Source organism: Ranitomeya imitator, chromosome 7, assembly GCF_032444005.1.
Source record: "Ranitomeya imitator isolate aRanImi1 chromosome 7, aRanImi1.pri, whole genome shotgun sequence".
Classification (NCBI taxonomy): domain Eukaryota; kingdom Metazoa; phylum Chordata; class Amphibia; order Anura; family Dendrobatidae; genus Ranitomeya; species Ranitomeya imitator.
Window position 1 is genome coordinate 32,576,313 of NC_091288.1, and position 27,533 is coordinate 32,603,845.

Consider the following 27,533-nt stretch of genomic DNA (forward strand, 5'->3'; position numbering starts at 1 on the left):
AAACTGACACCTCACGTACCGGAGCCACTGACGTGTTAAACCGGCCTTATACATTGGGTAGAGGATTGGAGAACAGCTCAATGAATAACATTTTCTTAGGAAATGTTCCCATCTTAGAAATATGGAAAAAAAAAAAACTCGTAATTTCCCAGCATCTTGTGCACTTAATGATCCGCTCTCTCTTAAGCCACGCTCTGGTCCTCCAAGTACAGATTTTATAAAACTTAAAAGAAATATTTTTATATTTTTCATGCCTGTAAATAAATGAGAGCACGCTTTCTTTTGGATCTTTTTTATTCAAAAGTTTTCAAAAGAAACAAAAAAAAACAGAAAAAAAAGCTAACAATCTAATCAAATTTACATTTCAAAAATTTTTATTTTGGCGTTTAACAATAACTACAGAGTTGTCTTGAACCGGACAAATAAGTTACCACTGGCAAGTTTGTGGCACTAGTTAAACAAAAATAAAAAATTAACTCTCTTGATCATATAGATATCTCTATGAAAATCTTTTTCAATCTGTACAAAAGGTCTTTCTTCATAAATTAATTTTTTATAATTTAATGGCTGTCTACTATGTGATGTTTAACTGATTTTTTTTATTTTTTTATGTACAGAGGTTATTTTTTTTTATGTTCCAAATCTTACCTAGACACAAAGTATGGCACCTCGTTCAGACACCTGCAGCACTGTTTAATTCTTCGGAATAGATCTGTAAGATGGGACTACTTATACTATTGCAATCAAAATTTTCCTGAACAGAAAAAATTTAAAAAAAAATCCAAAAACAAATCTAAAATGAAGATATTATAGATGGTAAACTGCTGCATGTCTGAACGTTACATTCTTTACTGCTTAAGGAGTCGATTTATTACTGGGTATAATAAAAACCCACACCTATAAGCAGAAAAGGTGTTTTGTTAAAGCAAATTTCAAAAACAGGGAGCTTTGAACCAATTAGACCACAACTTTTTTTTTTTTACAATTTTTTTTCTTCATTTTTTTTCAATTCCTCTGCAAAAAATAAAATTAAGAAAAAAAAAACCATAATACACTTCCTTATTATGAATATGTATTTTTCTTTAACTAAAATCTAAACTCAGAGCAGCAATTACTTTTGAAACTATGAAATGTCTCAACTGGCTAAAATCAAATACATGCAGTTTTACTACTAAATTGACTAAAATTACAAAATAAAAAAATATTGTAAAACATAAAAAAAAAAAAAAAAAATGTCCTTAAAACTGCTTAGCCCTAGCTCCAGCTAGGAGAATTTGGTCAGTGGAAACAGGCAGTGCCAGCAACCTGTCCCAATAAAAAAAGGAAATAAAGTTTTGAGGTAGATAACTGATCACACTGCTGACCAGGCAAGTACACAGTTTTGGAAGACAACATAATTTTTTTTTTTCCTTTACATATGCTATTAGAATAAAACCATAAAAGCCATAATAAAGCAGTGATTAACCTAATGTCTTGCTAAAAATGGTGTGTATAATAAATGTACATACGGTATATACATATATATATATATATATATATATATATATATATATATATATATATACATATATATATATATATATATATATATATATATATATACACACACACAAATTTATATTTATGTATATATTTACAGTTGGGAAAATAAGTATTTGATTTACTGCAGATTTTGCTAGTTTTCCCACCTACAAAGAATGAAGGTCTGTAATTTTTATCGTAGGTACACACTTAAAATGTGAGATGGAATCTAAAATAACCCCCCCCCCCCAAAAAAAAAAAAAAAAAAAATCACATTGTATGTTTTTTAAATGAATAAATTGCATTTTATTGCATGAAATAAGAATGTAATCACCTAATAACCAGCAAGAGTTCTGGCTCTCACCGACCTGTTAGTTTTTCTTTAAGTAGCCTCCTACTCTGCACTCATTGCCTGTATAAAAGACACCTGTCCACACAATCAATCACAGTCCATCCTCTCCACCATGGCCAACACCAAAGAGCTGTCTAAGGACAACAAGGAAAAAAATTATAGACCTGCACAAGGCTGGGATGGGCTACAGGACAATAGGCAAGCCGCTTGGTGAGAAGGCAACAACCGTTAGCAATTATTACAAAATGGAAGATGACTGTCAATCTTCCTCGGTCTGGGGCTCCATGCAAGATCTTGCCTGGTGGGGTAAGAATGATTCTGAGAAACGACAGGCATCAGTCCACACAGCTACATGGGAGGACCTGGTCAATAGTCAATAACCTGAAGAGAGCTGGGACCACAATCTCAAACGTTACTGTTAGCAACACACTACACCGTCATGGATTAAAATCCTGCAGGGCACATAAGGTCCCCGTGCTCTCGCCAGCACATGCCCAGGCCCGTGTGAAGTTAGTCAATGATCATCTGGATGGTCCAGAGGAGGCATCATGGGAGAAGGTCATGTAGTCAGATGATACCAAAATAGAACTTTTCGGTATCTGGTGTGGAGGAAGAATGAGTTGAATCCCAAAACACCATTACAACCAAGAAGCATGGTGGGGGAAACATCATACTTTGGGTGTGATTTTCTGCAAAGAGGACAGGGCGACTGTGCTGTATTGAAGGGAGGATGGATGTGGTCATGTGTCGTGAGATTTTGGCCAACAATCTCCTTCCCTCATTAAGATCACTGAAGATGGGTCATGGCTGGGGCTTCCAGCATGACAATGACCCGAAACACACAGCCTGGGCAACTAAGGAGTGGCTCCATAGGAAGCATGTCAAGGTCCTGCAGTGTGCGCAAACTTGGTCAAGAACTATAGGAAACGTCTGACCTCTGTAATTGCAAACAAAGGTTTCTGCACCAAATATTAAGTTTTGTCTTTCTAATTGTATTAAATACTTATTTCATGCAATAAAATGCAAATTAATTATGTAAAAATCATACAATGTGATTTTCTGGATTTTTTTTTTTAAAGATTCTGTCCCTCACAGTTGAAGTGTACCTACGATAAAATTTACAGATCTCTCCATTCTTTGACGATTTTGCAAGTTGTACCACCTACAGTGTATCAAATAGTTATTTTCCCCACTGTATAGACTGTTAGCATATAACAAAAAATGCAGTATTTGGCCAATCGGATATTTCATAGTTTCAAAACTTTTTTTTATTTTTATTTTATCTTTACAATTAATACTTGTAGTGATGACGTGAAGTGTGGCACTGCTTGGATCCAAGTCTTCCTTCATGCTTTTTTTTTTTTTAATATTGTGTCCATACATCTACTAAAAACTATTTAAAAAAAATGCAAATGTACAAAAAAAGGCACATTCTCCTAACAGCAAACTGGTCCGGCAAAAAATAAAAGAGTACAGAAAAATTTCATGCTGAGAATAATCTGGAAGATTGGTTACTGGCTCTTTGTTCTTTGGTAAAGTTACCTTTAAAAAGTGCCAAGTCTTTTTTTTATTATTATTATTTTAATTTTTTTTTAATTTCACCTAATAGAGAGCTAGTACCCAATGCACGGACAATTCCACATATAACTCAGCTTTTATTTTTATTTTTAAAGTCCTTTAGCTTTTTGCCATTATGCTGTAACAGCACTTTTGTTTGCTTGGTTTGAGCACAATCACCTATCTAAAGCACTATCATTAAATTGTAAAAAGCAAAAAAAAGCAAAAAAAAAAGACGCAAAAATATATTTCTGGTCTTTTTTTTTTTTTTTTTTTAAACACATTCACTGACAAATTCCCTATCCCATTTCCTATATTCTAATGACACGAAAACATCAAGTTATCCGAAAAATAAAGAATAAAAAAAATAAAATTAAGCAAAAAAGTTTTTACATTGCATCTTACAGCAGATTTCCTAAAATCGCTTAGACTACCAGAGCAAATTATTGGCATAAGGCCTTACAAACAACTGATTTTAGTAAAACATCCCAGTCAGAAAAATGTGTTTCACACAAAACATTATCCCTCCTCCCCTCCCACCCACAGCTTTTTCACTACCATACATATTACATAAAAAAAAAAAAAAAAAAAACGAAAAAAAAAACCCATAAAAAAACATCTACACATTAAAAAGCTAAACTTTCAGCAATTTTATTGACTACCTTTTAAAAGCCCTATGCTGCTGTTTTACGAGGCATAAATCTGACCAGCTTACTTGGTCAAAAGCAATCTACACTTTTTTTTTTTTTTTTTACTTTTTTGAATTTTTTTTTAATTTTTTTTTCTAATAATTACAAGGAAGGAAAAAAAAAATAGCTACAGCATTAAAAGTTTTAAGGCAAATTGGAATTCATTGAAAAAAGATAAGACACTTCACGCTATGAGAAAAAATTACAAGGAGTCAGAACGGACAGCAACTGCAACACTGCACTACAGCAACACTCACACTGCAAGCACAGAGGCATCACAAAAGACGCCTTTTTTTTTTAATTATTGTAACCAATTAAAAATTTGGAGAAACCAGGAATATTTAATTTTGCAATGACCTGTTTCGCTGGTTTCTTGCCAGTAAAATTGTTAACCTTTAAAAAGAAATAAAAAAAAAAAAAAAATTAAAATCACAAACAAAAAGGAAAAAAAAGCAAAAATATTCTTAAAAAGTTAAAAACAGAAGATTCTCATCAAAATAAAAAAACAAAACAAAAAGAAAAGAAATAAAAATAACACAAATTTCTGTCATGCACATGTATTCAAAGACATGGCCACCTGTGCATATCCAGAGAAACTCAGAGTCTGTCTCTTTTTGTGTTACGTTACTTGATAAAAAATCTCATAATAAAATAAACCTGTTCAGGGGAACAGCCACTAGATGAATTGAAGGTTAGGTTTTTTTTATGCACCTCATAGAACTTATAGCAAAAATAGTTCGAGTTGATTTCATTATAAATAACAATTTTTTTTTTCCAAGAACCTGTGCAAAACTGTCAATTCATAAAGCTTGATTGTTCAGAAAAATCCGTGATTGTTTCAGCATCTGAACCTTATTTTCCCCGAATCAAGGTCATCATTCTGTCTGAAAGAGAGAGAGAAAAAAAAAAAAAAGGAGAAAATTTCCTTTGGATCAGTTTAGATAACCAACAAATTTGATAGTTCATATCAGGAAATAAATGCATTATGCAATGGGAATCTGCCCCCTTCCAGGTTTTGATACCCCATCCAAGAGCAGAATGGTGTAGGGGCAGAGACCCGGATTCCTTCTATGTAATGGGATTCTGCACCCCTCACATTGGTTTTGCTACCCCATCCAAGAGCAGAATAATATAGGGAAAGAGACCCGGATTCCGTCAATGTATCGAGACTCTGCCCCCCCAGGTTTCGATACCCCATCCAAGAGCAGAATGATATAGGGGAAGAGACCCGGATTCCGTCAATGTACCGGGACTCTGCCCCCCCCAGGTTTTGATACCCCAACCAAGAGCAGAATGGTGTAGGGGCAGAGACCCAGATTCCATTGATGTAAAGGGAATCTCCACCCCTCCCAGGTTATTGCTACCCCAATCCAAGAGCAGAGTGATGTAGAGGAAGAGACCCAGATTCCTCCCAACCCCAGGGTTTTTGCTACCTCATCCAAAAGGAGTATGATGTAGGGGCAGAGACCCAGATTCTACTGATATAAAGGGAATCTGCCCCCAAGGGTTTTGGCTACCCCATCCAAAAGTATTTTTATCACACAATGATGTCCAAAATTATTGAACCCATATAATGTTTGGGTTGGTGTACCCCTGTAAACAATAAATTGATCACCCAAAGTAAATTAATACAATGGTAACCCAAGGTACTTTGTAATTAAAAGTACTATTTATTGATACAACAATAAAAATGTAAAAAGTCTGAAAATAAAGGCGCTAGATCAATAAAAGAGGCTAGATGCCATAGGGTACCACGTGACACAAGCTATTTAAAAATGGCATCACCCAACTGAATGAGGTATATGGTAAAATCACAATGATGAAGATATCCTTAAAAAAGTGGAAAAGTGCAAAGTACAAACAAGTAAACAATTCTGTAGAGAAGATATGTGGTAACCTGGCAATATTGTAGGGTAAAACAGCAAACAGTAGGGGAGAGGGATAGTAACAAGAAGCTGAACCTGTGCGAACATGGGCTGTAATGAAGGTATATGCTGCGTTCAGACAAACCAAAGGTTCAGCAGTCTGCGCACTACAAACTTAGATCAGGAGTAGCCTTACTAAGTATGAGCTGCACCGCTGGCAAGTCAGGTAGACATGATGTCACAATGGTTGGGTATGTATTACCTGTGGTGTGCACGAGGATATCCTGGGCGTCCCTCTGCCCCGACGCGCGTTTCACAATGCTTCTTCGGGAGGCGTGTCAGGGCAGGGGGCATACCAGTTTAAATACACTCATACAGATTAAATATTAGTGGTCAGGAAGAGGCATATCAGGGGAGCAAAAGTGGACTTCATGGGAGACAACCAAGGAGGACACCATTGTTGAAAAAATAAAAATAAAAAAAAAAAGCTCGACTGGAATATGCCAAACTACATGTTGACAAGCCACAAAGCTTCTGGGAGAATGTCCTATGGACAGATGAGACAAAAATGGAACTTTTTGACATCAGGCACATCAGATGGAAAAATGAAGAATATCAAGAACAGAACACTGTTCCTACTGTGAAACATGGAGGAGGCTCTGTTATGTTCTGGGGCTGCTTTGCTGCATCTGGCACAGGGTGTCTAGAATCTGTGCAGGGTACAATGAAATCTCAAGACTATCAAGGGATTTTAGAGAGAAATTGCTGCCCAGTGTCAGAAATCTTGGTCTCAGTCGCAGGACATGCAACAGGATAATAACCCAAAACACACAGCTAAAAACTCCCAAGAATGGCTAAGAGGAAAACATTGGGCTATTCTGAAGTGGCCTTCTATGAGCCCGGACCTAAATCCTATTGAGCATCTTTGGAAAGAGCTGGAACGTGCAGTCTGGAAAAGGCAACCTTCAAACACGAGACAACTGGAGCAGTTTGCTCTTGAGGAGCCGCCAAAATACCTGGCGAGAGGCGCAGAAGTCTCATTGACCGTTACAGGAATCGTTTGATTGCACAGATTGCCTTAAAAGGTTGTGCAACAAAATATTAAGTTAAGGCAACCATCATTTCTGTCCAGGCCGATTTCATGAGTTTTATTTATTTATTTTTTTATTCTGTGGAAGCATGGTTGAAAAGTAATGTCTGACGTTCATTTGCTCATTTTCATAGATCATTTTATTTATTATTAATTTTGTCAGGTTCAAGTTATTTCTGTGACCACTGTGGGTTTTTCTGTCATTAAACGAGGGGTACCAACAATTTTGACCACGTGTGTATTTGTTTTTATAATTTCATATCTATTTAATGTCTAATTATGTCCAATTAATGTAACTATGAACAATTATACAAAAGAAAACGGAGAAGTCAAAATTAACACTTAATGCGAAACTCCATCTCCAGGTCATTCTGATTTTTTGCAGCGAGTGAAGACCTGAAAATAAAAACTTACTAACTACCTTTACTAGCTCAAATGTAATATTTTTTTAAGGGACCGAATTGTTTGAAAATGACAAAATTTCATTTGTGTTTTTTTAAAAACATTTTTCAATTTTATTTTATTTTTTTTACTTTAACTTTTCACATTCATTTTTAAGAGTTGGCCCCTGGAGTACGCCGTCGGCTGACGTTTCCATGTTTCTGTAGCTCAGTTATCAGCTTTGCTGTGTAGACTTGAACATATCACTAGAGGAATTTCAGAAAAGCTCTACTTTCCGGTGGTGGGTTATATAATGCAGGATAGATGTGCAACTATTTTTTGTTTTTTTGCAAAAAATAGATAACTAGAGATGAGTAAACGTGCTCTGATTAGGTGTTATCTGAGTATGCTCTGTGCTAGCTGAGTGTCATCGGCTTGCTCAAAAACTATGTTTGCGCCATCGCGGCTGCATGTCTCATGGTTGCTCAACAGCCACAACACATGCAGGGATTGACTGTTTGGTAGCCAATCTCTACATGTGTTGTTACCGTGCGAGACATGCAGCCGCAGGAACTCGAACATATCTTTCGAGCATGCCGAAGATACTCCGCTAGCACCCGAGCATGCTCAGATAACACCGTATCCCAGCACGTTCGCTCATCACTAGTTATCACCTAGCGAATAGGCAATTATTTTTCACCATTGGACAACCCCTTTAAGTCCAATTAGCAGGCTTACATTTAAATATTAGACTTTTCCCTTTAAAGGCAGAAGATGCCATGGTTTTAGCGTGGTGTATATTGCCGCGGTACTGACGAGCAGCTGATGTCACTTACTGGAAATGGTTTTTGCAACCACTCCTGATAAATGGGTTACCACACATCGGAGAACAAACAGTTTCGCGGCTCCGGCTCACATTATCCAGAGTGATACAGCTATTTCCGGAACGGCCGTGTTGAGTATCTGTGTACAGATGGTTGCCATTGTGACAAAAGCAGCAAGAGGTTGGACGGCAGCAATCAACGTCCAAGCCATCCCAGCAATGCTGCTCACATAAGCCGTGGCTGAACTCGCCTCACCTCCCCTCCCTACGTAAATATCTTTTTACTAATAGATACTACACTAACAAAATCAGCGCGGCGGCGCCCTTAAAGGGTACATGCTTTTATAGGATAGCCTACAGAGTATTTTCTACCTCTTATGGCACAGTCAGACGGCCGTATAACACGGATGATCATATCGCAATGCTCGGACTGGCCGGCGGCTCCACCGACCCAAGCGCGACAGCTGTGACACTCTGGTCAGAAGAGCCGCCGACCAGTCTGAGAACTACGATGCGATCGTCGGCCATCTGACCGCGACCATGGACTATATCTTACGGAAAATATTAGGAAAATCCCTGTCTTTGTATCAAAACATCATTTGATGAAAATACCCCTCAAGACATGTAGAATTGAGGTCTATGGACGTATCAATTTTGAAATTGAATCCAATCCAGAGAATGAAGAGGCAGTAGCCCCTTTTGATTTGCACAACTGACCTCCTAGCCCCCGCTACAAAGAAATCCACAATACAGCTCCATTGATTTGATTAGATCTGTGTTCTAGTTCTCTGGGGAGCCAAGAGAGACACCGCTGTGGCTCCTTTAAAATATTTCCTTTTACAAATTGGCTCTACTTCCCCTTTACTATGAGGAACATAGGATTCCCGCTGATCAATAAAATCTTTAAATAAGGATATGGACAAAAAAAAAATCAAACGCGTGTATTTTGGGTGAAAACGACTTTTTGCAGTTAGATTTGCACCGGTTGGCTTTTTTCAGACTGTTTCAGTGCATAGGTTGCAGAATTGGGTTGAATGAGAATGTTCTAACAGAATCCGCAATCTTTTATTGAGCTCGTTTAAGTTGATTTATGAGCACATCTAAGTTTAGCTTTCCTTGATGTCTTCTGTGGCCATAACTCAGCACAGAGGAGCTCCAGATAAAGACCGTTACAATCTCCCTTTCACAACAAGCTCACTGACGGATTCTCAGTTAACTCATTCTGCACCTGGCAATGTGCAGGGAAATCATAAAATCCAAAAGGGGTGCAACATTTTTAACAAAATCACCAAAGAGTAAAAATTATTTTTAGCATAAAGTACCCCAAAGGTATCCATTGCCTCAAATATAGCTTTATTCGTAAAATAACTAATATTTGTCATTACCTCAATCTAAAAATGATGCATACCCTCGGGATAATTTCAGATATCTATACGGATATTGCTGCTAGTTTAAATGAAAAAAAGGCAGCAAAAAGGCTCCCCTAAGTGTTTAACTGACTACCTGCTCCAATTGGTGATTCTCTGTTAATTCTGGAAACACTTTTATCCCCCCGTGGCTTTCACTTCCAAAGTTATGACTCCCTGCTAATGAAAGACGCCCAATATGCAAATTTTTCCTTCACCCAATTAGGGCGTATAGCACAGAACTCTTCTGTGGGCGTTTGCTTTTTCTCCTCTATGAGGCTGGCCAATCAAAATGCATTGGTGTCAGGAAGGAAGAAAAAAAAATGCTTTGATTGGCCAATATCGCAGAGGGGGGAAAAAAAAAATGCCCGCACAGTTCGGTGGTGAACACTCAGTTGGTTTAAAGAAAAATTTGCATATTGGAAGCTCTTTATCACCAGGGAGGGGGGAGAAATCACTTTTGGAGGACATACTGCATTTAACAAAAAAAAAAGCCAACGGTCCGATTTAAAGAGGTTTCCCTTTAGCTTGTATGCGACATCATTCCCGATTGGTGAGCTCTGACAGCTCGAACCTCAGAATGAAGGGGCCCCAAATCTAGTTACTGACATACGGTAAGGAAACACTGACCGCAACACCACACTGATGTCATACTGAGTTCTAGTAACTCCCCCCACGGCGGAGACTCATGACGTAAAACCGTTCACAACTTTATTCTCCCAACTGGAAAATCACCATAATGACCTGAAATTTCCTCAGTAAATTAACTTAAATATTCAAAATTGAAAAATCTTCCCAAACCTTAGAGTTACTTGTTTTGTTGATAGGTGTACTGAGAATGATCACTAGAGGTCTCTACTGTCACCGGCTGTTGACCACTGGGTTCCTGCAAAAAGTATGATCAGTTAAGTGGAGGTTTATGAATGTTCCAAGTAAAAGCATGCGCCATGCACAACAACAACTGCCTTTGTTATGCAAATGGTAGCACTCTATTGGTCCCTGTTTTCAGCCCTTCCGAGCAGGGAAGACCATATATTATTCTTCCATAGAACTAGAAAGTCTTAAGATTCCCACAATCCTGTGCATTGAAGAAAGCAGGGATAGGAATCACAGCAGCAGAGGAAGAGTAGGTTTCCCTTGTAGGAGGCAGTGACCTTTTGCATTAGGTTTGTAAAGGTACATACAAAATAAAAAGTGCCATTAATCTAAAGTGCTCAATATTTAGATATGCACAATATTTATGATCAACAGGAAATTTTAGGCCCAACCCCCGATCTTTCTAAAAAATGACCCCCTCTACCCCAAAATGAGTGGAAATGCCTCTTGCATAAAGCATGATTGTATTAAATCTTGATTCATGGGACAGGCACTGATGTTACAATTCCCTGCATGCAAATCCTCTTTACTGGAGAAAAGCGGAGATTGATTCCATTAAATCAGATACATACTGACCTCCACAGAAACTGCAGCTGTCTGGACGTGTGTGTACTGTGGGATGTACGCTCCTTGCATAGCTGTTGTTGCAGGCATATACTGGAGGAGGGAAATTGAAAGAAATATTTTTACAAAATCAGCACAACCCAATTTTTGCCTTTCCAAAAAAAATAACAATATAAAAATAAATCTGCTTAATGAGGGTGATCTGTAAAATTATATATATATATATATATATATATATATATATATATATATATATATATATATATATATATATATATATATATATATAAAATTGCTCATATCCAATAGTTTTTTTTATTCTCATGCTCCTGAAGGAAGATGTAATTTTTATCTATTTTTTATTTTCAAAAACATCATTAAAATGGTAGTACGAATGGCGGTATTGCTGCAATGTTTGGGTTCATGCAGATTTCCATGCATCTTGTGCGGATCACGGACTGGCCGACTCAAATTGGAGCAGCCTCATAGAAATATATGGACTTGTCGGGAGATCCTCGGTAAGTCTGTGCATTGCAGTCCGTGATCAGACAGAGCGCCTCGGACATCTACATGAGCTCTTATGGTGGCTCCGTATTCCAAACTATGCAAAACTCAAAGCTAGGGCCATAGTAATAAGTTTAGTATAATTCACAGGCGTTAAAAACCTTGTTAATATAGCCTCCATATTATATTAAACTTAGTACTAGGGCTCCAGTTTGAGTTTTGTTTTTTTTTTTTCACCTAGTACCAAAAAAACCCCTTCAATAGTAAAGTCAATGCACTGACCTAGTGGCCTATTCCTGTGCGAGTAGAACCGTTTGTGACCAAGGAGGTGCAGAAACTAATAGTTTTACCTTGACAAACAAATCATAGTAACACACTGGGTGTTGTGCCAATCACCCCAATTGTGTCCCGTCTGTACGATTGTGTCACCAGGGTTTGGCATAACCTAATTATATACGAGTCATAACCCACACGGGGAAGAACTATTCTATGCATAGGTGTGGTATTTTATCAGTGCATCGCTCCTTGATTGTGTCACTCAAAAAAATCTGAGGGGTAGGTCTGGGGCGGGAAGATGTCTAAAGGAGCTGGGGTTTTTGAAAGTATTCCTTACAATTCGACAAAAATGTAGAAAATAAAGAGTTATATATGCGCCTATATTATCCCAAAGTGACAGCTTCATGCTTAAGTTGTCAGTTTGGGTTCTCAAGGTTGGTATACACATTAGAATCAAGTCATCCATGGCCTGCGGATATAGATGAGAAGGATCCGGCATGCTGAACTTCAGCAAACGATCCTTTAGCTTCGGAGATGAGCTGCTGCCAGACTGCTCTTGAAGAACACAAGAATGCTTGGCCAACTGAGCGCTATCGAGGATGGGGAAGTCGGACGAGAGCTGTCGGATGGACATCTTGACAACAGTCATAGAATGTACACGGAGGGAGATTAAGATTCTGGGTTGGGTCTTTCATCCATAATTTGGGCACATGCACTTGCCCATAATCAGTTTGTGAAGGCCAGCTTCACACCTCCGACATTCACGGTCCGAGTACGTAATGGTCACAGGTATCCTGAACCAAGCTCTGCAGTCTCATAGAGGACTATGGCCTCATATCGAGTTCGGCTCAGGAGACCTGTAGCCAAGTCCTCAGTTTTGAGATTTCTATAACAAGAATAAAGGGATTGTGCAGCAACTTTGGCCAATGGTCCTGGTCTGGCATTACAAGTCCAGTTCTATTTACTTGAATGAGGACAAAAAGCAACACCAGGCACAGCCCAAGGACAAGAATGGCGCTTTTTAAAGAAAAAAACAAACAAACACACATGGAACTGCCAACTTAAGTAGATATACATTACATTTTTAATGTATAATACACTCAGCATTGAAACACCAAGACAAAAATAGTCACAAAGTTATGACTATCACACATTAACGATATGCAAGTGATAAAAAAGGAAACAAAATTCCATTTTGGGATGACTTCTCCAGTGTCCCAAAAGCCATTTTTCAACACGTGTTACTTTGAGCAGCCTGTGCGGCCTAAATGTGCTACCATGCTCTGCAGCGTCTCCGGTCTTATCTCCCATTGGTCAGATCGGGGATGTCATTGGTTGTCAATCGCAAAGGAGCTGCCAGCAGCAGATCTTGATGATTTGTCCAAGTGCAGTCAGCTCAGCAGAACATTTCTCAGACAACCATTAATAGCCCCATCGATAGCAGCCACGACTGAGTGCGGGGATTTGTGCACGTGGCATACTCGATACTGAATAAATCCAGATGCTGTATTTTGAACATTGTTCCCATTTTCTCATCATTTGTATATCAATAACATCTCTAGCCAACCTGCAAATTCCATAATTCCACATCTTTGTTACAATTTCAATGCTGAGGAGTGTCTTACAACACAATGATTACAGAACTGATCGCAGCAGAAGAAGAGAGTGTTGAACTTGCAGGAGGCAGTGACTTTCTTCTCCACTTCCACACACAGCCCATCTTTAGTAAATATGCATTTTATAATATTATAACCACTATTAATCCATTTTAGTACCTTAATTTGTAAATTACCCTTTCCTGCTTGTAGGTGTCACAGTTTGCAAACATTTTTATGATTTCATTGGTCCTTTGGGTATTATACATTGCTCCTGAGCATAAAATATTGGTATAGACCTGACTACATAGTGACCTACCAGCCATTATATCAATATTAACTTATGCAAGCAGATCTAATAATGATTAATAAATAAAGCACAGAAAAATCGCCTATTAGAAGATGTTCCCGTAATAGCCAGAGAACAACAGGTTCCCTTCTCTTCCCATCGCCAAGATGATATTGAAATGAACATGCAGGGATAACGCAACAGCTGAATAAATGATAAGCCTCAGATGGAGCTTAGAGAGCAGGTCTAATTTTGGAAGTTACAAGGAATTCAATCAGCCTCCCATTATCTGCTTCTCTCTCTGAATGTGCATTAAAAAGTCATAAAACACACAGGCACGGTACAGCGTCTGCTCTGATCATTTCCGAGCCGACTGTTTGGAAAGAGTGAGCTCATGGATCTTTTTTGCCACATAAATCCCATCTCTCCAAAACTTAAAATATGCATCAGATCGAGGCCGGCTCAGAAACAGGCTGTCTGCATCAAGTGAATTATTACATGAAGAGCTGGAAGCCAGACACATGTAGCAGAGCTTATTCTCTGCAGCCAGGACCAGCAATATGTATAAAATTGCAAAAAAAATGGAAACACTTTCTTGGGTACTTGGCAAATTTTAACGACAAAACACTTACAGTTCCACTGCTGCTTAACGACAGGTGACTCATCTGCTGGGTCAGAGGACTGATCATGGATGCCGGCTGTAGTGACATGGTATGGTCCATGGAGGGAGTTAACACGGCCCCCTTAACAAGAAAAGAACATGGAAAGAAGTTGTAAAGAGATATTCAATTCTAAATCTGTATTCAATTCTGTATAGTAATCATGTAAAAAGGACTGGTCACTACTTCTGACATCAAAATGTTAGCAAATACATTTATTCTCCATGAAATAAAACAAAGTCAGGAGAGGTAACAGACAGAACTGTACAAAATAAGCATGACATTGGTCCAATGGTCAGGTCAGTAGTTAGTGGCTGCCAGACCAAAGCCCTGCGAACCTCCTGAAGCATTGATGCCTCTTCTGCCCCTTGAACTTTCCAATGCCTTGATGCCTCTTCTGACCTGCAAACCTTCTAACGCCTCAATGCCTCTTCTGCCCCGCAAATCTCCCAACGCCTTGATGTCTTTTCTGCTCATCCGAACCTCCCAATGCCTTGATGTTTCTTCTGAGCCACGAACCTACCAACGCCTTGATGGCTCTTCCACCCAGCGAATCTCCCAACGCCTTGATGGCTCTTCTGCTCATCCGAACCTCCCAATGCTTTGATGTTTCTTCTGAGCCACGAACCTACCAATGCCTGGATGGCTCTTCTGCCCAGCGAATCTCCCAACGCCTTGATGGCTCTTCCGCCCCATGAACCTTCCAATGCCTTGATAGCTCTTCTGCCCTGTGAAGCTTGCAACGCCTTGATGGCTCTTCTGCCCCACAAACCTTCCAACGCCTTGATGCCTCTTCTGCCCCGTGAACCTCCCAACACTTTGTTGCGCTTCTGCCCCGCAAATCTCATAACGCCTTGATATCTCTTATGCCCATCCGAACCTCCCAATGCCTTGTTTCTTCTGCCCCACAAACTTAACGCCTCGATGCCTCTTCTGACAAATAAGCCACCTTAATGTAGTGAAATCACAGGGTCAACTACTATAATAGGTACAGAGGATGCGGTCGGTGGGAGGTTCATAGGACTCTGGTCCAGCGACCACTAAATCAGAATTCTGCAAATCTTTTTTTGCTCAATTCCAGTAACAGGTCGTATTTATGATGCATGATGAAAAGAAAACAATTGCAGATGTTTTTAAATAACCAATATACAGTACCAAAGGCCATCCAATTTACAGTGATCCAGCGCAGAGCACACAACTGTTAAAAGCTTAAAGCTTGTGTTCACATTTAGATTTTTTTTGTTTTACAGTCTCAAAAATACTATGCAAATATTTTGGTTTGTATGAGTCTTCTATAGATCTTGAGATACAAAATATTTTACAGCCAAGTGGAAAAAAAAACCTCAACTGCGTTCGTTACTACAAGAACATATTGACAGTCCGTGACAGCTTAGCTAAAGTGTTGTACCGACGTCTGAGAGAAATACTTCTTAACTTCACTGCCGTACTAACTAATGGAAAGTCTACATTTCTCACGGCATGCTGCATCTACTAGGGGGAGCTACTTGAAAAAAATAATTACAGTTAGTATTAAAGAGGACCTGTCACTATCCCAGACTCCTCTACTTTAGTAAATACTTGTGTTCCTCAGCCATCATCATTTCTGAGGCTCTCTTTTAGTAACTCTGTTGTCCTTATTCTTGGTCATTCCTCCTGAATATTAAATGGAATTAAATGGAAAAGGATTATGGGTCCACTTCGCTCTCCGTAGCCAGTCACGTGATCTACCACACGACCGTGACGTCACGCAGGGTCCTTTTAGCGCAGTGCACCTATTGGCTTTCTTCAGCGGTATTCAGCTGCCACCTTACACGAGATAAGGCTACCGAGGGACGTCTGTCACCAGCCGCGACAGCGCCCCGGGCATTGGATCCTTATACAGATATCACCGACTCCAATCGGCGGAAGTATTGTATGCGGGCATCACAGACACCAGCGTTTGAACGGAACCGCAGGACAACAGGTACTTCTTTCCTGGACACAGGTGGCATCACGGTTTTATTTAAGGTATCTACATCCAATTTACTTGCCACGTTCATATTCACTTCATTGGCCACGTATATTGTATCAGTAAAACAATATTCTTACCTACAGAGGAAGGCAATATAATATTGCCATAGCAAGAATAGTAACCATCAAGGGTCTATTCTTAAAGTCTCTTCACTGCTGACCCAGCAGTGAAATCAGTTTACCCATCATCAAACTAGAATTACTGGCAGTTACACAGGTTACACCTCAGCGCAAATATAAACTCTTTTCATTTTCTACTTTGCACATTGGGGCAAAAGGGTGGTACTGTCCTTCTATTTGCAGCAGGGGTCGTAATCACGCTAGCGCCATTGTTTTGCTCTGTATTTATGGATATATAAGATTCTTTGCTTTCCTAGTAGGGATTTTTGCCTAGGGACCCGTCTGACCTTTCTTAAGGCGCAATCCGTTTAATCAATCTCTTCATTGCAGGCGAGTGACTATCGAGTGTTTGCTTTTCATTAGGAGAGCGGAGTCCGCCGATATATTTAGGAATACCTTTCAGATGACATCACTGGACGAACTTGTAGAAGCCTGTATTAAAGTGTCTAGCAGCAGATATTACCGCTCCGAATAAAAGGTCACTTCTCAGAATCGGCGTAATGTACGTGTCCTAATACTTCACAAGAAATTCTTTCATCACCCATCGTAAATTCAGATTAATTGGCCACAGAGATGCAAACCAAATGCGGTCATGTAAATTTGTAACACCGGCGAGAACACAATCTAAAAACAAAAAACTAAAAACACACTACAAGTATAAATATTTTGTTTCCGTGCTGTGGGAGTCATATAAAATAATGACTGAAGAATATGGACCTGTTCCTGAAGACTTTTTGCTTTCTAAAAGGAAATTGTCGAAAGCTTTGTTTGTGGTCAATGATGCAAGATAAAAGATGATGCTTAGAATGACAGGAACTTCCAGTCTTCCTTTTTTTAGGGTCGTGGGAAGGTGGGGGAGGGAGATTGTTCATTTTTTTTTATTTTTTAAAATAAAAAGATTACCAAGAATCAAAACCAGGAAATTGCAATTTAATATTTAAACAGAAGTTAAATGGGGAATTCTACCCAAAACAGTCCTCTGAGACGTCATGGAGACACGAGAAATCATCGAGACGCGAGAAGTCATCGAGGCACAAGAAGTCAACCGTAACGTTTCACAACTTTGTATGCATTATGAAATTCCTGACAGGTGCCATTGTAGTTCTGGCAGCTCCAGTTTGTTTAGATATCTGTGGGATGTCCATGTTACCTGTTCACATGTCTGACAGAAGATTATTTACAGTGGATTGACCTGGACTAAAACTTGTAGTAGACTTATCGTGCCATTAAATGACCAACAAAACCACTAATTAGGAAGCTTTATGCTCAAGAACAAGTTGATAATTCCTGAGTTCCTCATTTTGACGTCCAGTGGTTGTTTATTGTTTTTTGCATGTGAGAAAAAGAATTTTTCATCAATGTTGGGTCCTGTAAAACATGGCCCCTTTATTCACAGTTTCATTGATTTAAATAGGTGACTGATCCATAAATTGTAACAGCTCCATGGACTAGAATGGGTATGTTTTCGGGGAAAAACCCACAAAAAGCAGATGCTTGAATGAGACTTTGTTGAGTATATCAATCAGAAATGGTCACTACTACAGGTTTGGACCTTACCCAATCAGATTCATGGCTTTCGAACCTATTGATTTCGGCAGCAGCAGGAGGACCATCTATCGTGTGCTGGTGTATGACGGGGTTGGAGGAATCGCTGTTGTCGATAGAGTATTCCAATCACTGTACTCTGCTTTTTTTGTGAGTCTCTTAGACAATGAATGGAGCATATGACAGCTCGATGCACATCCTGGTTCTCCAGATAGCTGGGACCCCCAATGATTTGTCTTCATTTCTTCAGAAAGGGGTCCAAGAAGTATTGTTTCTCCTTGTGGAGAGTGACATGGTAAGCATGCCGAGATGAGGAGACAAAGCCGCAATTCTCCTTTGGGAAATATGCAAATTGTCTCTTCAGAGAGAAAGAGGACTTGAACTCTAGTGTCACCTATTGGAAGTAGCGATCCTAAAGGTACCGTCACATTTAGCGACGCTGCAGCGATCTAGACAACGATGCCGATCGCTGCAGTGTCGCTGTGTGGTCGCTGGAGAGCTGTCACACAGACAGCTCTCCAGCGACCAACGATCCCGAAGTCCCCGGGTAACCAGGGTAAACATGTGGTTACTAAGCGCATGTTTACCCTGGTTACTAGTGAAGACATCGCTGAATCGGCGTCACAGACGCCAATTCAGCGATGTCTGCGGAGATCCAGCGACGAAATAAAGTTCTGGCCTTTCTGCTCCGACCAACGATGTCACAGCAGGATCCAGATCGCTGCTGCGTGTCAAACACAACGATATCGCTATCCAGGACGCTGCAACATCACGGATCGCTAGCGATATCGTTGCTAAGTTGGTCAGTGTGAAGGTACCTTAAGAGTAATCCTTCAGAAAGGGGATAACTTAAAAACCCCTTATATTCTCCAATAGTGCAAGTTTAAGCTTCTTCCATGTTGGAGTGACTACTTTTCTTTATCTAAAATCTAATCAGGCGACCTTTCCTACTGATAAGGGTGTAACTAGACAATGGACTTAAATGCATTTTCTCATGAAGATGGCCATCTCCACCTGATCTCCGGATCCTGAAAGCTCAAGACGTCCTCTTTAGTCACCAAGGAAATCTTAATTTGCTCAAATAGTTACCTTGAAGCCACCAGAGAGTTGGATCATATGAAATGAACGCCCACATGTAACATCAGCTGGAAGAGGGGCCAGACCGAATTCTCCATATGCCCCAATACAGTAGATGGACAGGGCTCGTCTATCAGGCAACACATTTAACAGTTGTTAAAGAATGATGGTGTCACGTCCTCCTGAGAGATCTGGGCTTAGAAGATCACAATGTATTGTGAATAGCAGATCTTCCATTTAGCCTGTGTGTTTGTGTCCCATATTACATGGATTTGGTTTCCTTTGGTGCTGAAGAGGTTTAAAACCCTTTCTATGCTGATCAGAAACTTGCAACTGTATTTTCATCTGCTTCTGATCTGGTCATTACCTCTTCCTATAAAACCTGGCAAGACATTCTGTCTTGCCAGTGAAAGCTTTGCTTCCTAGCTTGTTGGAGATGCTGTGCTGAATAGGAAATTGTTGCGTGTGGTTTCTGGGTGTATGCTTTCCTCATTGTCCTATTTCCATTTGGTACATTCCTATCCTTCCCCATACACCCGTTTACCTTTGGCGAGTGTTTGTTTGTTGCTTTCTGTTATCCCAGTTTTGTTTTTTTGTCTCGTTTACCTTATATTTCTGTCCCAGGCCTCTTGGGGTGCGGGAGAGGCCTCTCTATCCCTGTTTCTGGGTTACTCTTGAAGGTAGTTAGGGTCCAAGTTCCTGGGACAGTTTGAGCCCCCCTTTCCTTACCGAAGACCATCACAGCGTCACAGATGCACTATGACCTCTATATGTGCCTCATGTCTTTTTTCTTTCCAGTGAACCCCCATTGTTGGAGCGAAAGACGTTCACTTTAATACTCTGCCAGTTTAAAAAGAAATCGGAGATCGTTTAGCTCTGGTGAGCGAACAGAACAGATGTGAAAAATGAATGGTCCTCGGGCTAAATGAATAAATACGGGCATAGTGTTTACTCAGAGAGGTGTGTGCACCGCGCCTTACAAAAAAGAGAGTGCCTGGATAAATTACAGGTTCTGGAAAGCTTAAACAATCGCCTAATTTACGGAACACTCCATAGCCAGGGTCTGTCACATGCAGAACTTATGTACCGAGTCAACTCCATTGTTTCCCTTCTTAGGATTTCTAACGTTGTACGATGCTTGCTGGAAGTTATCTGTCACCTGCGTCTACCCGTAATGAGAACCTGGCACAAGGGATTCAGCCGTCAGTTTATCACCTCATTACATGCTCCAAATACATCGACTAAGGAACTTGCTCCATTACCACCGGATGGCAAAAAAATCCCAAAATTAGGCTAATGGGAAGTCATCAATATCAGATGGTCAAGGGTCTGCTTGGTCCCGTGGCAGCCAGGAATACTTATTTTAAGGAGATGAAAATGTACGTACACAGTGTAGTGGTCGGTTTTAAGTATTGGAGCTCAGCTCCCATACACTTTAATGGGAGAGGAGCTGCGGTACCCCAGAATGGCCACTGTGCAGTGTATAGGGATATGCTGTTCCGGCTCCATAAACCGTCTAATTCTGAGGGCTGCGGCACCAAGTCTCAGTTGCTCATTGAGGGTCTAGCAATATCTAATAGTCTGTCCATATTTAAGCCACAGAAAACTGTGGTAATACTATGTTAAAGGGGTTGTGTAAAAGTTATTTTTTTTTCTTCTTCTCCCCCCCCCCCCAGAAACAGCACCACTCTTCCTCCCATTTTACAATAAAGCAGGAATAGGGCACTAAATTCAGACGAGTCAGTACAATTACTTACATGGAATCATCAGTTTATAGGGATTAACTAGATGCGTAGGTCGGCATAATTTACAGAGTATATTACAAAGGAAGCTAGATCAGTGTTCCAACAAATATAAGGAACGTATCAGAGGTAGATATGGATAAAAAGAGGTAGCACTCCATTAATAAGCAAAAAGTGTGGACTTCATAAAATCTACACTTTTTTGCTTATTAATGGAGTGGTGCCTCTATCTTTATATATCGGACGGATTATGGGATTGTTGGTCCAGGCGGCTTGCACCATGAATTGTTTGCATGTTGTGCTGCTTCATTTTTCTCTATGTAGATAGATCTATTGAAAGACAAAATATATAGATTTCGATCTATCTGAAACGTTCCTTATTTTTGTTGCAACACTAATGGAATTTCTTTTGTAATATACACTGTGAATTAGGCCGTAATACGCTGAAAAGTCCCGAAAATAGTGGTCCGTATCTCCTCCGTAGGCAGGGTGTGTCACCGTTTTTTGCGCATGGCATCCTCCGTATGTAATCCGTATGGCAGCCGTACTGCGTGTTTTTATCGCAGGCTTGCCAAACCGACATAAGCCATGCAGCGCGAGATAGCAAAAAGCCGGTAATTCAATTACCGGCTTTTGCCTTCTCCTTCCTAAACCCAACATGATATGAGACATGGTTTACACACAGTAAACCATCTCATATCACCATTTTTTTTGCATAATCCACACTACTAATGTTAGTAGTGTGTACCTGCAAAATTTGGCCGTTCTAGCTCTTAAAATAAAGGGATAAATGGCGGAAAAAATTGGCGTGGGCTCCCGCGCAATTTTCTCCGCCAGAGTAGTAAAGCCAGTGACTGAGGGCAGATATTAATAGCCTGGAGAGGGTCCACGGTTTTTGGCCCCCCCCTGGCTAAAAACACCTGCCCCCAGCCACCCCAGAAAAGGCACATCTGGAAGATGCGCCTATTCTGGCACTTGGCCACTCTCTTCCCATTCCCGTGTAGCGGTGGGATATGGGGTAATGAAGGGTTAATGCCACCTTGCTATTGTAAGGTGACATTAAGCCTAATTAATAATGGAGAGGCGTCAATTATGACACCTATCCATTATTAATCCAATTGAATGAAAGGGTTAAAAAAAAAAAAAAAAAAACACATTATTAAAAATTATTTTAATGAAATAAAAACAAAGGTTGTTGTAATATTTTATTTAACGCCCAATCCAATCACTGAAGACCCTCGTTCTGTAAAAGAAAAAACATAATAAACCAACAATATACTTATCTTCCGCAGATCTGTAAAGTCCAACGATGTAAATCCTTTTGAAGGGGTTAAAACATTTTGCAGCAAGGAGTTCCGCTAATGCAGGCTGCTCCTTGCTGCAAAACCCCGGGAAATGAAGCTAAATATAGGTCAATGATCTATATTTAGCTTCATTTGCGGTGAGGCGCCCTCTGCTGGCTGTTCATAGATCGTGGGAACTTACCTAGAAAGCTCCCAGACTTATAGGAGGAGCAGGAGCAGGAGCAGCTGTGTTTTTTTTTTTTAACCCTTTCATTCAATTAGATTAATAATGGATAGGTGTCATAATTGACGCCTCTCCATTATTAATTAGGCTTAATGTCACCTTACAATAGCAAGGTGGCATTAACCCTTCATTACCCCATATCCCACCGCTACACGGGAATGGGAAGAGAGTGGCCAAGTGCCAGAATAGGCGCATCTTCCAGATGTGCCTTTTCTGGGGTGGCTGGGGGCAGGTGTTTTTAGCCAGGGGGGGGGCAATAACCATGGACCCTCTCCAGGCTATTAATACCTGCCCTCAGTCACTGGCTTTACTACTCTGGCGGAGAAAATTGCGCGGGAGCCCACGCCAATTTTTTCCGCCATTTAACCCTTTAATTTAGTAGATAGAACGGCCAAATTTTGCAGATACACTCTACTGACATTAGTAGTGTGGAATCTGCAAAAAAAAGGAGAGAAGACATGGTTTACTGTATGTAAACCAGGTCTCAAATCATGTCGGGTTTAGGAAGGAGAAAGAAAAAGCCGGTAATTGAATTACCGGCTTTCAAGCTGTATAGCGCTGGAATAAATATTAATATATATACATATATGTGTCTCACTGACATATATATATATACCTATTCTATGTGTACACATTTATTCTACCTATTCTACTGTAAGCTGTCAGTGTGATTTTACTGTACACCGCACTGAATTACCGGCTTTTCTCTCTAACAGCGCTGCGTATTTCTCGCAAGTCACACTGCTTGTCCGTGTGTAATCCGTATTTTTCACGCTTCCATAGACTTTCATTGGCGTATTTCTTGCGCAGTACGGTGACAAACGCAGCATGCTGCGATTTTCTACGGCCGTAGAAAGCCGTATAATACTGATCAGTAAAATACGGCAGATAGGAGCAGGGGCATAGAGAATAATTGTGCCGTATTTTTTGCGAGTTTTACGGACGTAGTTTCTGCGCTCTTACGTCCGTAAAACTCGCAAGTGTGACGCCGGCCTTATGTTGACCCAAGCATAGAGTTAATTCCCATAAACTGAGGATTCAATGCAAATAAGGCTACTTTCACACTAGCGTCGGATTCGGCCCGTCGAATTGCGTCGGGCCGAGATTCCGACGCTAGCGTTTGATGCGCTGCACAACGGAGGCAGCGGATGCATTTCTCCGGCGCATCCGCTGCCCCATTGTGAGGTGCGGGGAGTTGGGGGCGGAGTTCCGTCGGCAGCAAAAAACGTTACATTTAACGTTATTTGCTCCCGGCGGTCCGCCACAACACGGCGCAACCGTCGCAGGACGGTTGCGACGTGTGTCAATACGTCGCAATGCGTCGGTAATGTTACTCTATGGGGCAAAAACGCATGAACAACTTTGCAGGATGCGTTTTTTCCCCTAAACGACGCATTGCGACGTATTGAAAACAATGCTAGTGTGAAAGTAGCCTAATTGCAACAATCTGTGTGATCTTGGGAGAATGAAATAATAGATTTATTCTCTTTCTATTTCTCACACAACAGATGAAAAGTATTTTGAAAAAAGTATGACCTTTCCCTATCCCTATAATTAAAAAGTTTTCTCTCTCCAAAAAGAGTCCAACATTCTGTGCCGATTTATTTAATAGTAACATAAAATTCTGGTGCATTTTGTCACCACCAGGGGGAGCTCCATGAAGACAGATTTACTATTAAATGCTATGAATGGTGGAATTTAGAATTGCTGTGTAAATTAAAACATGGGGCTTTATTTAATACAGAGCTCCGATCCCTATAAAGATATTTAATTGATAAAAATGGAAGCTTGAATCCATTTATATAAGTATGTCAATGCAGTTATTTTCTGTAACATGCTCTTTATAGCCTAAACATTTAAAGAACTTACAGCATGCTGCATGATATATGGCTGTGGCTGCATCCAAGAAGGACTTGGCACCTAGAAGACAAAAAAACAAAAGCACTGTTGTAATCAGTCCGTCAGTAACCATTAGGTTAGCAGACCTATTCTCACCAAAACATGTACATTTCAGCTTCGCAGTATTATGGTAAAATTATGTATCCAACTTTATTACGGCCAAGAAGAATGAAGAAAATATCTATTTATAAGATTTTAGAACTTTATTTAGAATTAGCCACTGAAGACAACATTGAGGCTAAGGTTCTCAATTACGGTACTTTATTTCTATGGTTGGACACATAATGGACACATTATAACTTTTTTTGTTAATCGTTTATACCTTTTCATCCAAAACTGTAGCAGGTGGTTTCTTTAGGAACTTTTAAACGTATATGCCATAATATGTGTTTAACCCCCCAAATAAGTGCAAAAACAGGCATAATGTGTGTAAAACATAACCAAATGTTTGTTTGTCACAGTCATTTTGGAGGTACAGGATAGACACAGCTGTCTACAAGTAATGTATCACAGATACACCACAAATCTGGGCATCCACAAAGACGTCTATTCCAGAGAGGGTGATCATTTGCTTTCCATGGGGCCCTTGATAAGAGGGGCCCTGCCTTCCTTATGTATTGGGGGGTTTGACTGCACTTTTAGGCAAGCCAAGGGGTACAGAGCAGTCAAAAGGGGCATAGAGGGGACAGCAAACATTGGGCTATCCTGTTCGAGGTGGCAAAGCAAACTCCGTAACGAGATGACCATTCTGATTTTTGCTCTTTTATGTATATCACTGGTAATAAAGAAAACTAAAATATGCATCAAGTATGCAGCACGTGAACAAGGCCAAAGGAAGCACTAGTCTAAATAGTACATTAGCACAATCCGGTTCAGTAAAACTGTAAGGATCATCCAGTTGTAGAATTCTGAATATTGTCACTTTTTTATGCAATTGCTGTCAATATTTTACAAGGGGAAAAGACACTGGTGGACAAGCTTTCCAGGGAGCACATACACTATCCCTGATCTCACTGCTAGAAATTTAGTAAAAATATAAGGATTATTCAGCAGTAAAATATTCAGTGTTTGCACAAAAAGGGACTACATTTAGAATTCTACATAAACAAAAAAAACAAATAATAACAACAAAAGAAAACACACAGGAAAGGACACTGGTGGACAAGCTTTCCAGGGAGAGTGCACACACTATCCCTGATCTCACTGCTATAAGTTCAGTAATAATATAAGGGTTATTCAGCAGTAAAATATTCAGTGTTTGCACAAAAAGTGACTGCATTTAGAATTCTATATAAACACAAAATCAAACAAAAATAACAAAACACAGGAAAGGACACTGGTGGACAAGCTTTCCAGGGAGTGTGCACACAATATCCCTGCACTCACTGCTACAAGCTCAGTAAAAATATAAGGGTTATTCAGCAGTAAAATATTCACAGTGTTTGCACAAAAAGGGACTACATTTAGAATTCTATATAAACACAAAAACAAACAAAAATAAATGAAAACAGGAATGGACACTAGTGGACAAGCTTTCCAGGGAGGGTACACACACTATCCCTGATCTCACTGCTAAAACTAACAGTGTCCTATAGGGTAAGGGTGATACTGATTATAATTCGGCAGCGCTGAGTGGTGTTTTGCTTTAGCGTTTATTTACTTTTTATTTTATTTCTTTGTTACACATTCACTTGGAAATGTAAAAATCAGGCCAATACGAGCAGCAAATATTTAATGTTCAAACCCTGGTGTCCGTCCCGGTGTTAATGTACGCCACCACTATACGTTATTTCAGCTCTGCCATCTGTTTTGCAGATCACACAGTGCAAGAGGAACAGGAGGAATTGAGTGCGCTCCGTCTAGACACGGTAAACAGAACATTTTGTAATTCTGCAGCAAAGATGGTAAAAACATACAGAAAAAAAAAAATCACATAAAATGCGAAGTGTTTCTAACATCTGTATCCCTGCTATAATACCAGTCACACGAAAAGTGAAGCTAAAAGGAGAAATTAAACAAGTTCTGCAGAGCAGGCACTTTAAAAATAAAAGGGGACAAGTTGTTAAATGAGGCATGTCCGTATGCATCAGTAAAGCATGGCCGCCATTTATTGTCATCCATGTGGGCGGCTTCCTAACTGATAAGCAAGTCCAGGCTAGAAGGTACCAGATAGGGACCAGCGATTCCCCGGACTGGAGCGTTTGAGGGTATAATAATAGCTAGAATTTGTGTTATGCAGAGCTCATTGGGGGCTTGTATGCAGGTGAGGGTGTACAGGTGACAGCCCTACTTTATATGGAAAAACATGGTGACAGGTTCTCGGTCTCCAGAAAAAAGCAATTAACCAGCAGATAATCTGAAGATTAATGGCGTTATTAAACTGCCCAGGGCCTGCAATTACCTGAAAGCTGCGAGGAGAAAATGAACTTTATTCCCCCAATAGCGTTCCAATTTCAGTCACCAGTCAGTGTATACAGAGCGGCGGCTGTAACCATGCCCCCGGCCCTGCCTGACATTCGTTCTGCATTGGGGCCAGCTGTTAAAAAGTAACAGGCAGGTAGGTGGTAACTACCTGTCTATTCTATGCAGTGCAGAATCACCGACCACTCAATCCAGCTGCTCCATATCAACAGAACAACTCTTCTTCCGGGCTGTTGTGTCGATTGGAAGCGACTGCTGCAGACATGCTGATTGACCGCTGTCTCCCCGCAGTTAGGCAGTGGGGAGCCAGCTGTCACTCTGCATGATGTTGGCAGTCACGCCCCGTCAACAGAGCAGAGAGGAAAAAAAAGTTCCTGCTCTGGTGACGAGACATCAGTGGAAGCCACTGAATCACCGTCAGGAGTGGTCTGTGACTGCACTGTGCCGGCAGAGACAGGCTTCCGGCACAACAGGCAGGTAGCAGGCACCTGCCTTTTACTTCTTAGGATCATAGTTGAAAAAAAATAAAAAATTCCAGTAACACCGTGGGACACTCATCTATAGTACCTCATTAATATCTAAGGTGAGGCAACTCCATGCGCAGGCCTCTTAAAAAGGGACACTCCAGACAGAAGCGTCTCATCTAGTCTGGTCTACTGCAATGTGTGACAATCTGAAAAGGACACCGGGGTGACAACGATATAAAGTGAAGTTTGGCATTTTCATATACAGACTAGTGGACCAA

At 40.2% G+C, this 27,533-nt stretch overlaps 1 protein-coding gene across 6 annotated transcripts in view; it reads right to left on the reverse strand.

Annotated features, from left to right (window-relative positions):
* Positions 1 to 4,214: 4,214 nt before the first annotated feature.
* The window catches only part of RBMS1 (RNA binding motif single stranded interacting protein 1), a 175,602-nt gene continuing 152,283 nt past the window's right edge, over positions 4,215 to 27,533 (reverse strand). For 4 of the 6 annotated variants that reach the window (XM_069733028.1, XM_069733033.1, XM_069733032.1 and 1 more), the window contains 5 exons: positions 24,338 to 24,388; positions 14,421 to 14,531; positions 11,137 to 11,217; positions 10,486 to 10,570; positions 4,215 to 5,003 (listed from right to left, as the gene is read on the reverse strand). In XM_069733028.1, the coding sequence (XP_069589129.1) occupies positions 10,493 to 10,570; positions 11,137 to 11,217; positions 14,421 to 14,531; positions 24,338 to 24,388 (321 nt within the window). In that variant the 3' untranslated portion in view covers positions 4,215 to 5,003; positions 10,486 to 10,492. The remainder of the gene's footprint in view (positions 5,004 to 10,485; positions 10,571 to 11,136; positions 11,218 to 14,420; positions 14,532 to 24,337; positions 24,389 to 27,533) is intronic. The other 2 variants (XM_069733029.1, XM_069733030.1) reach the window with 2 other exon arrangements.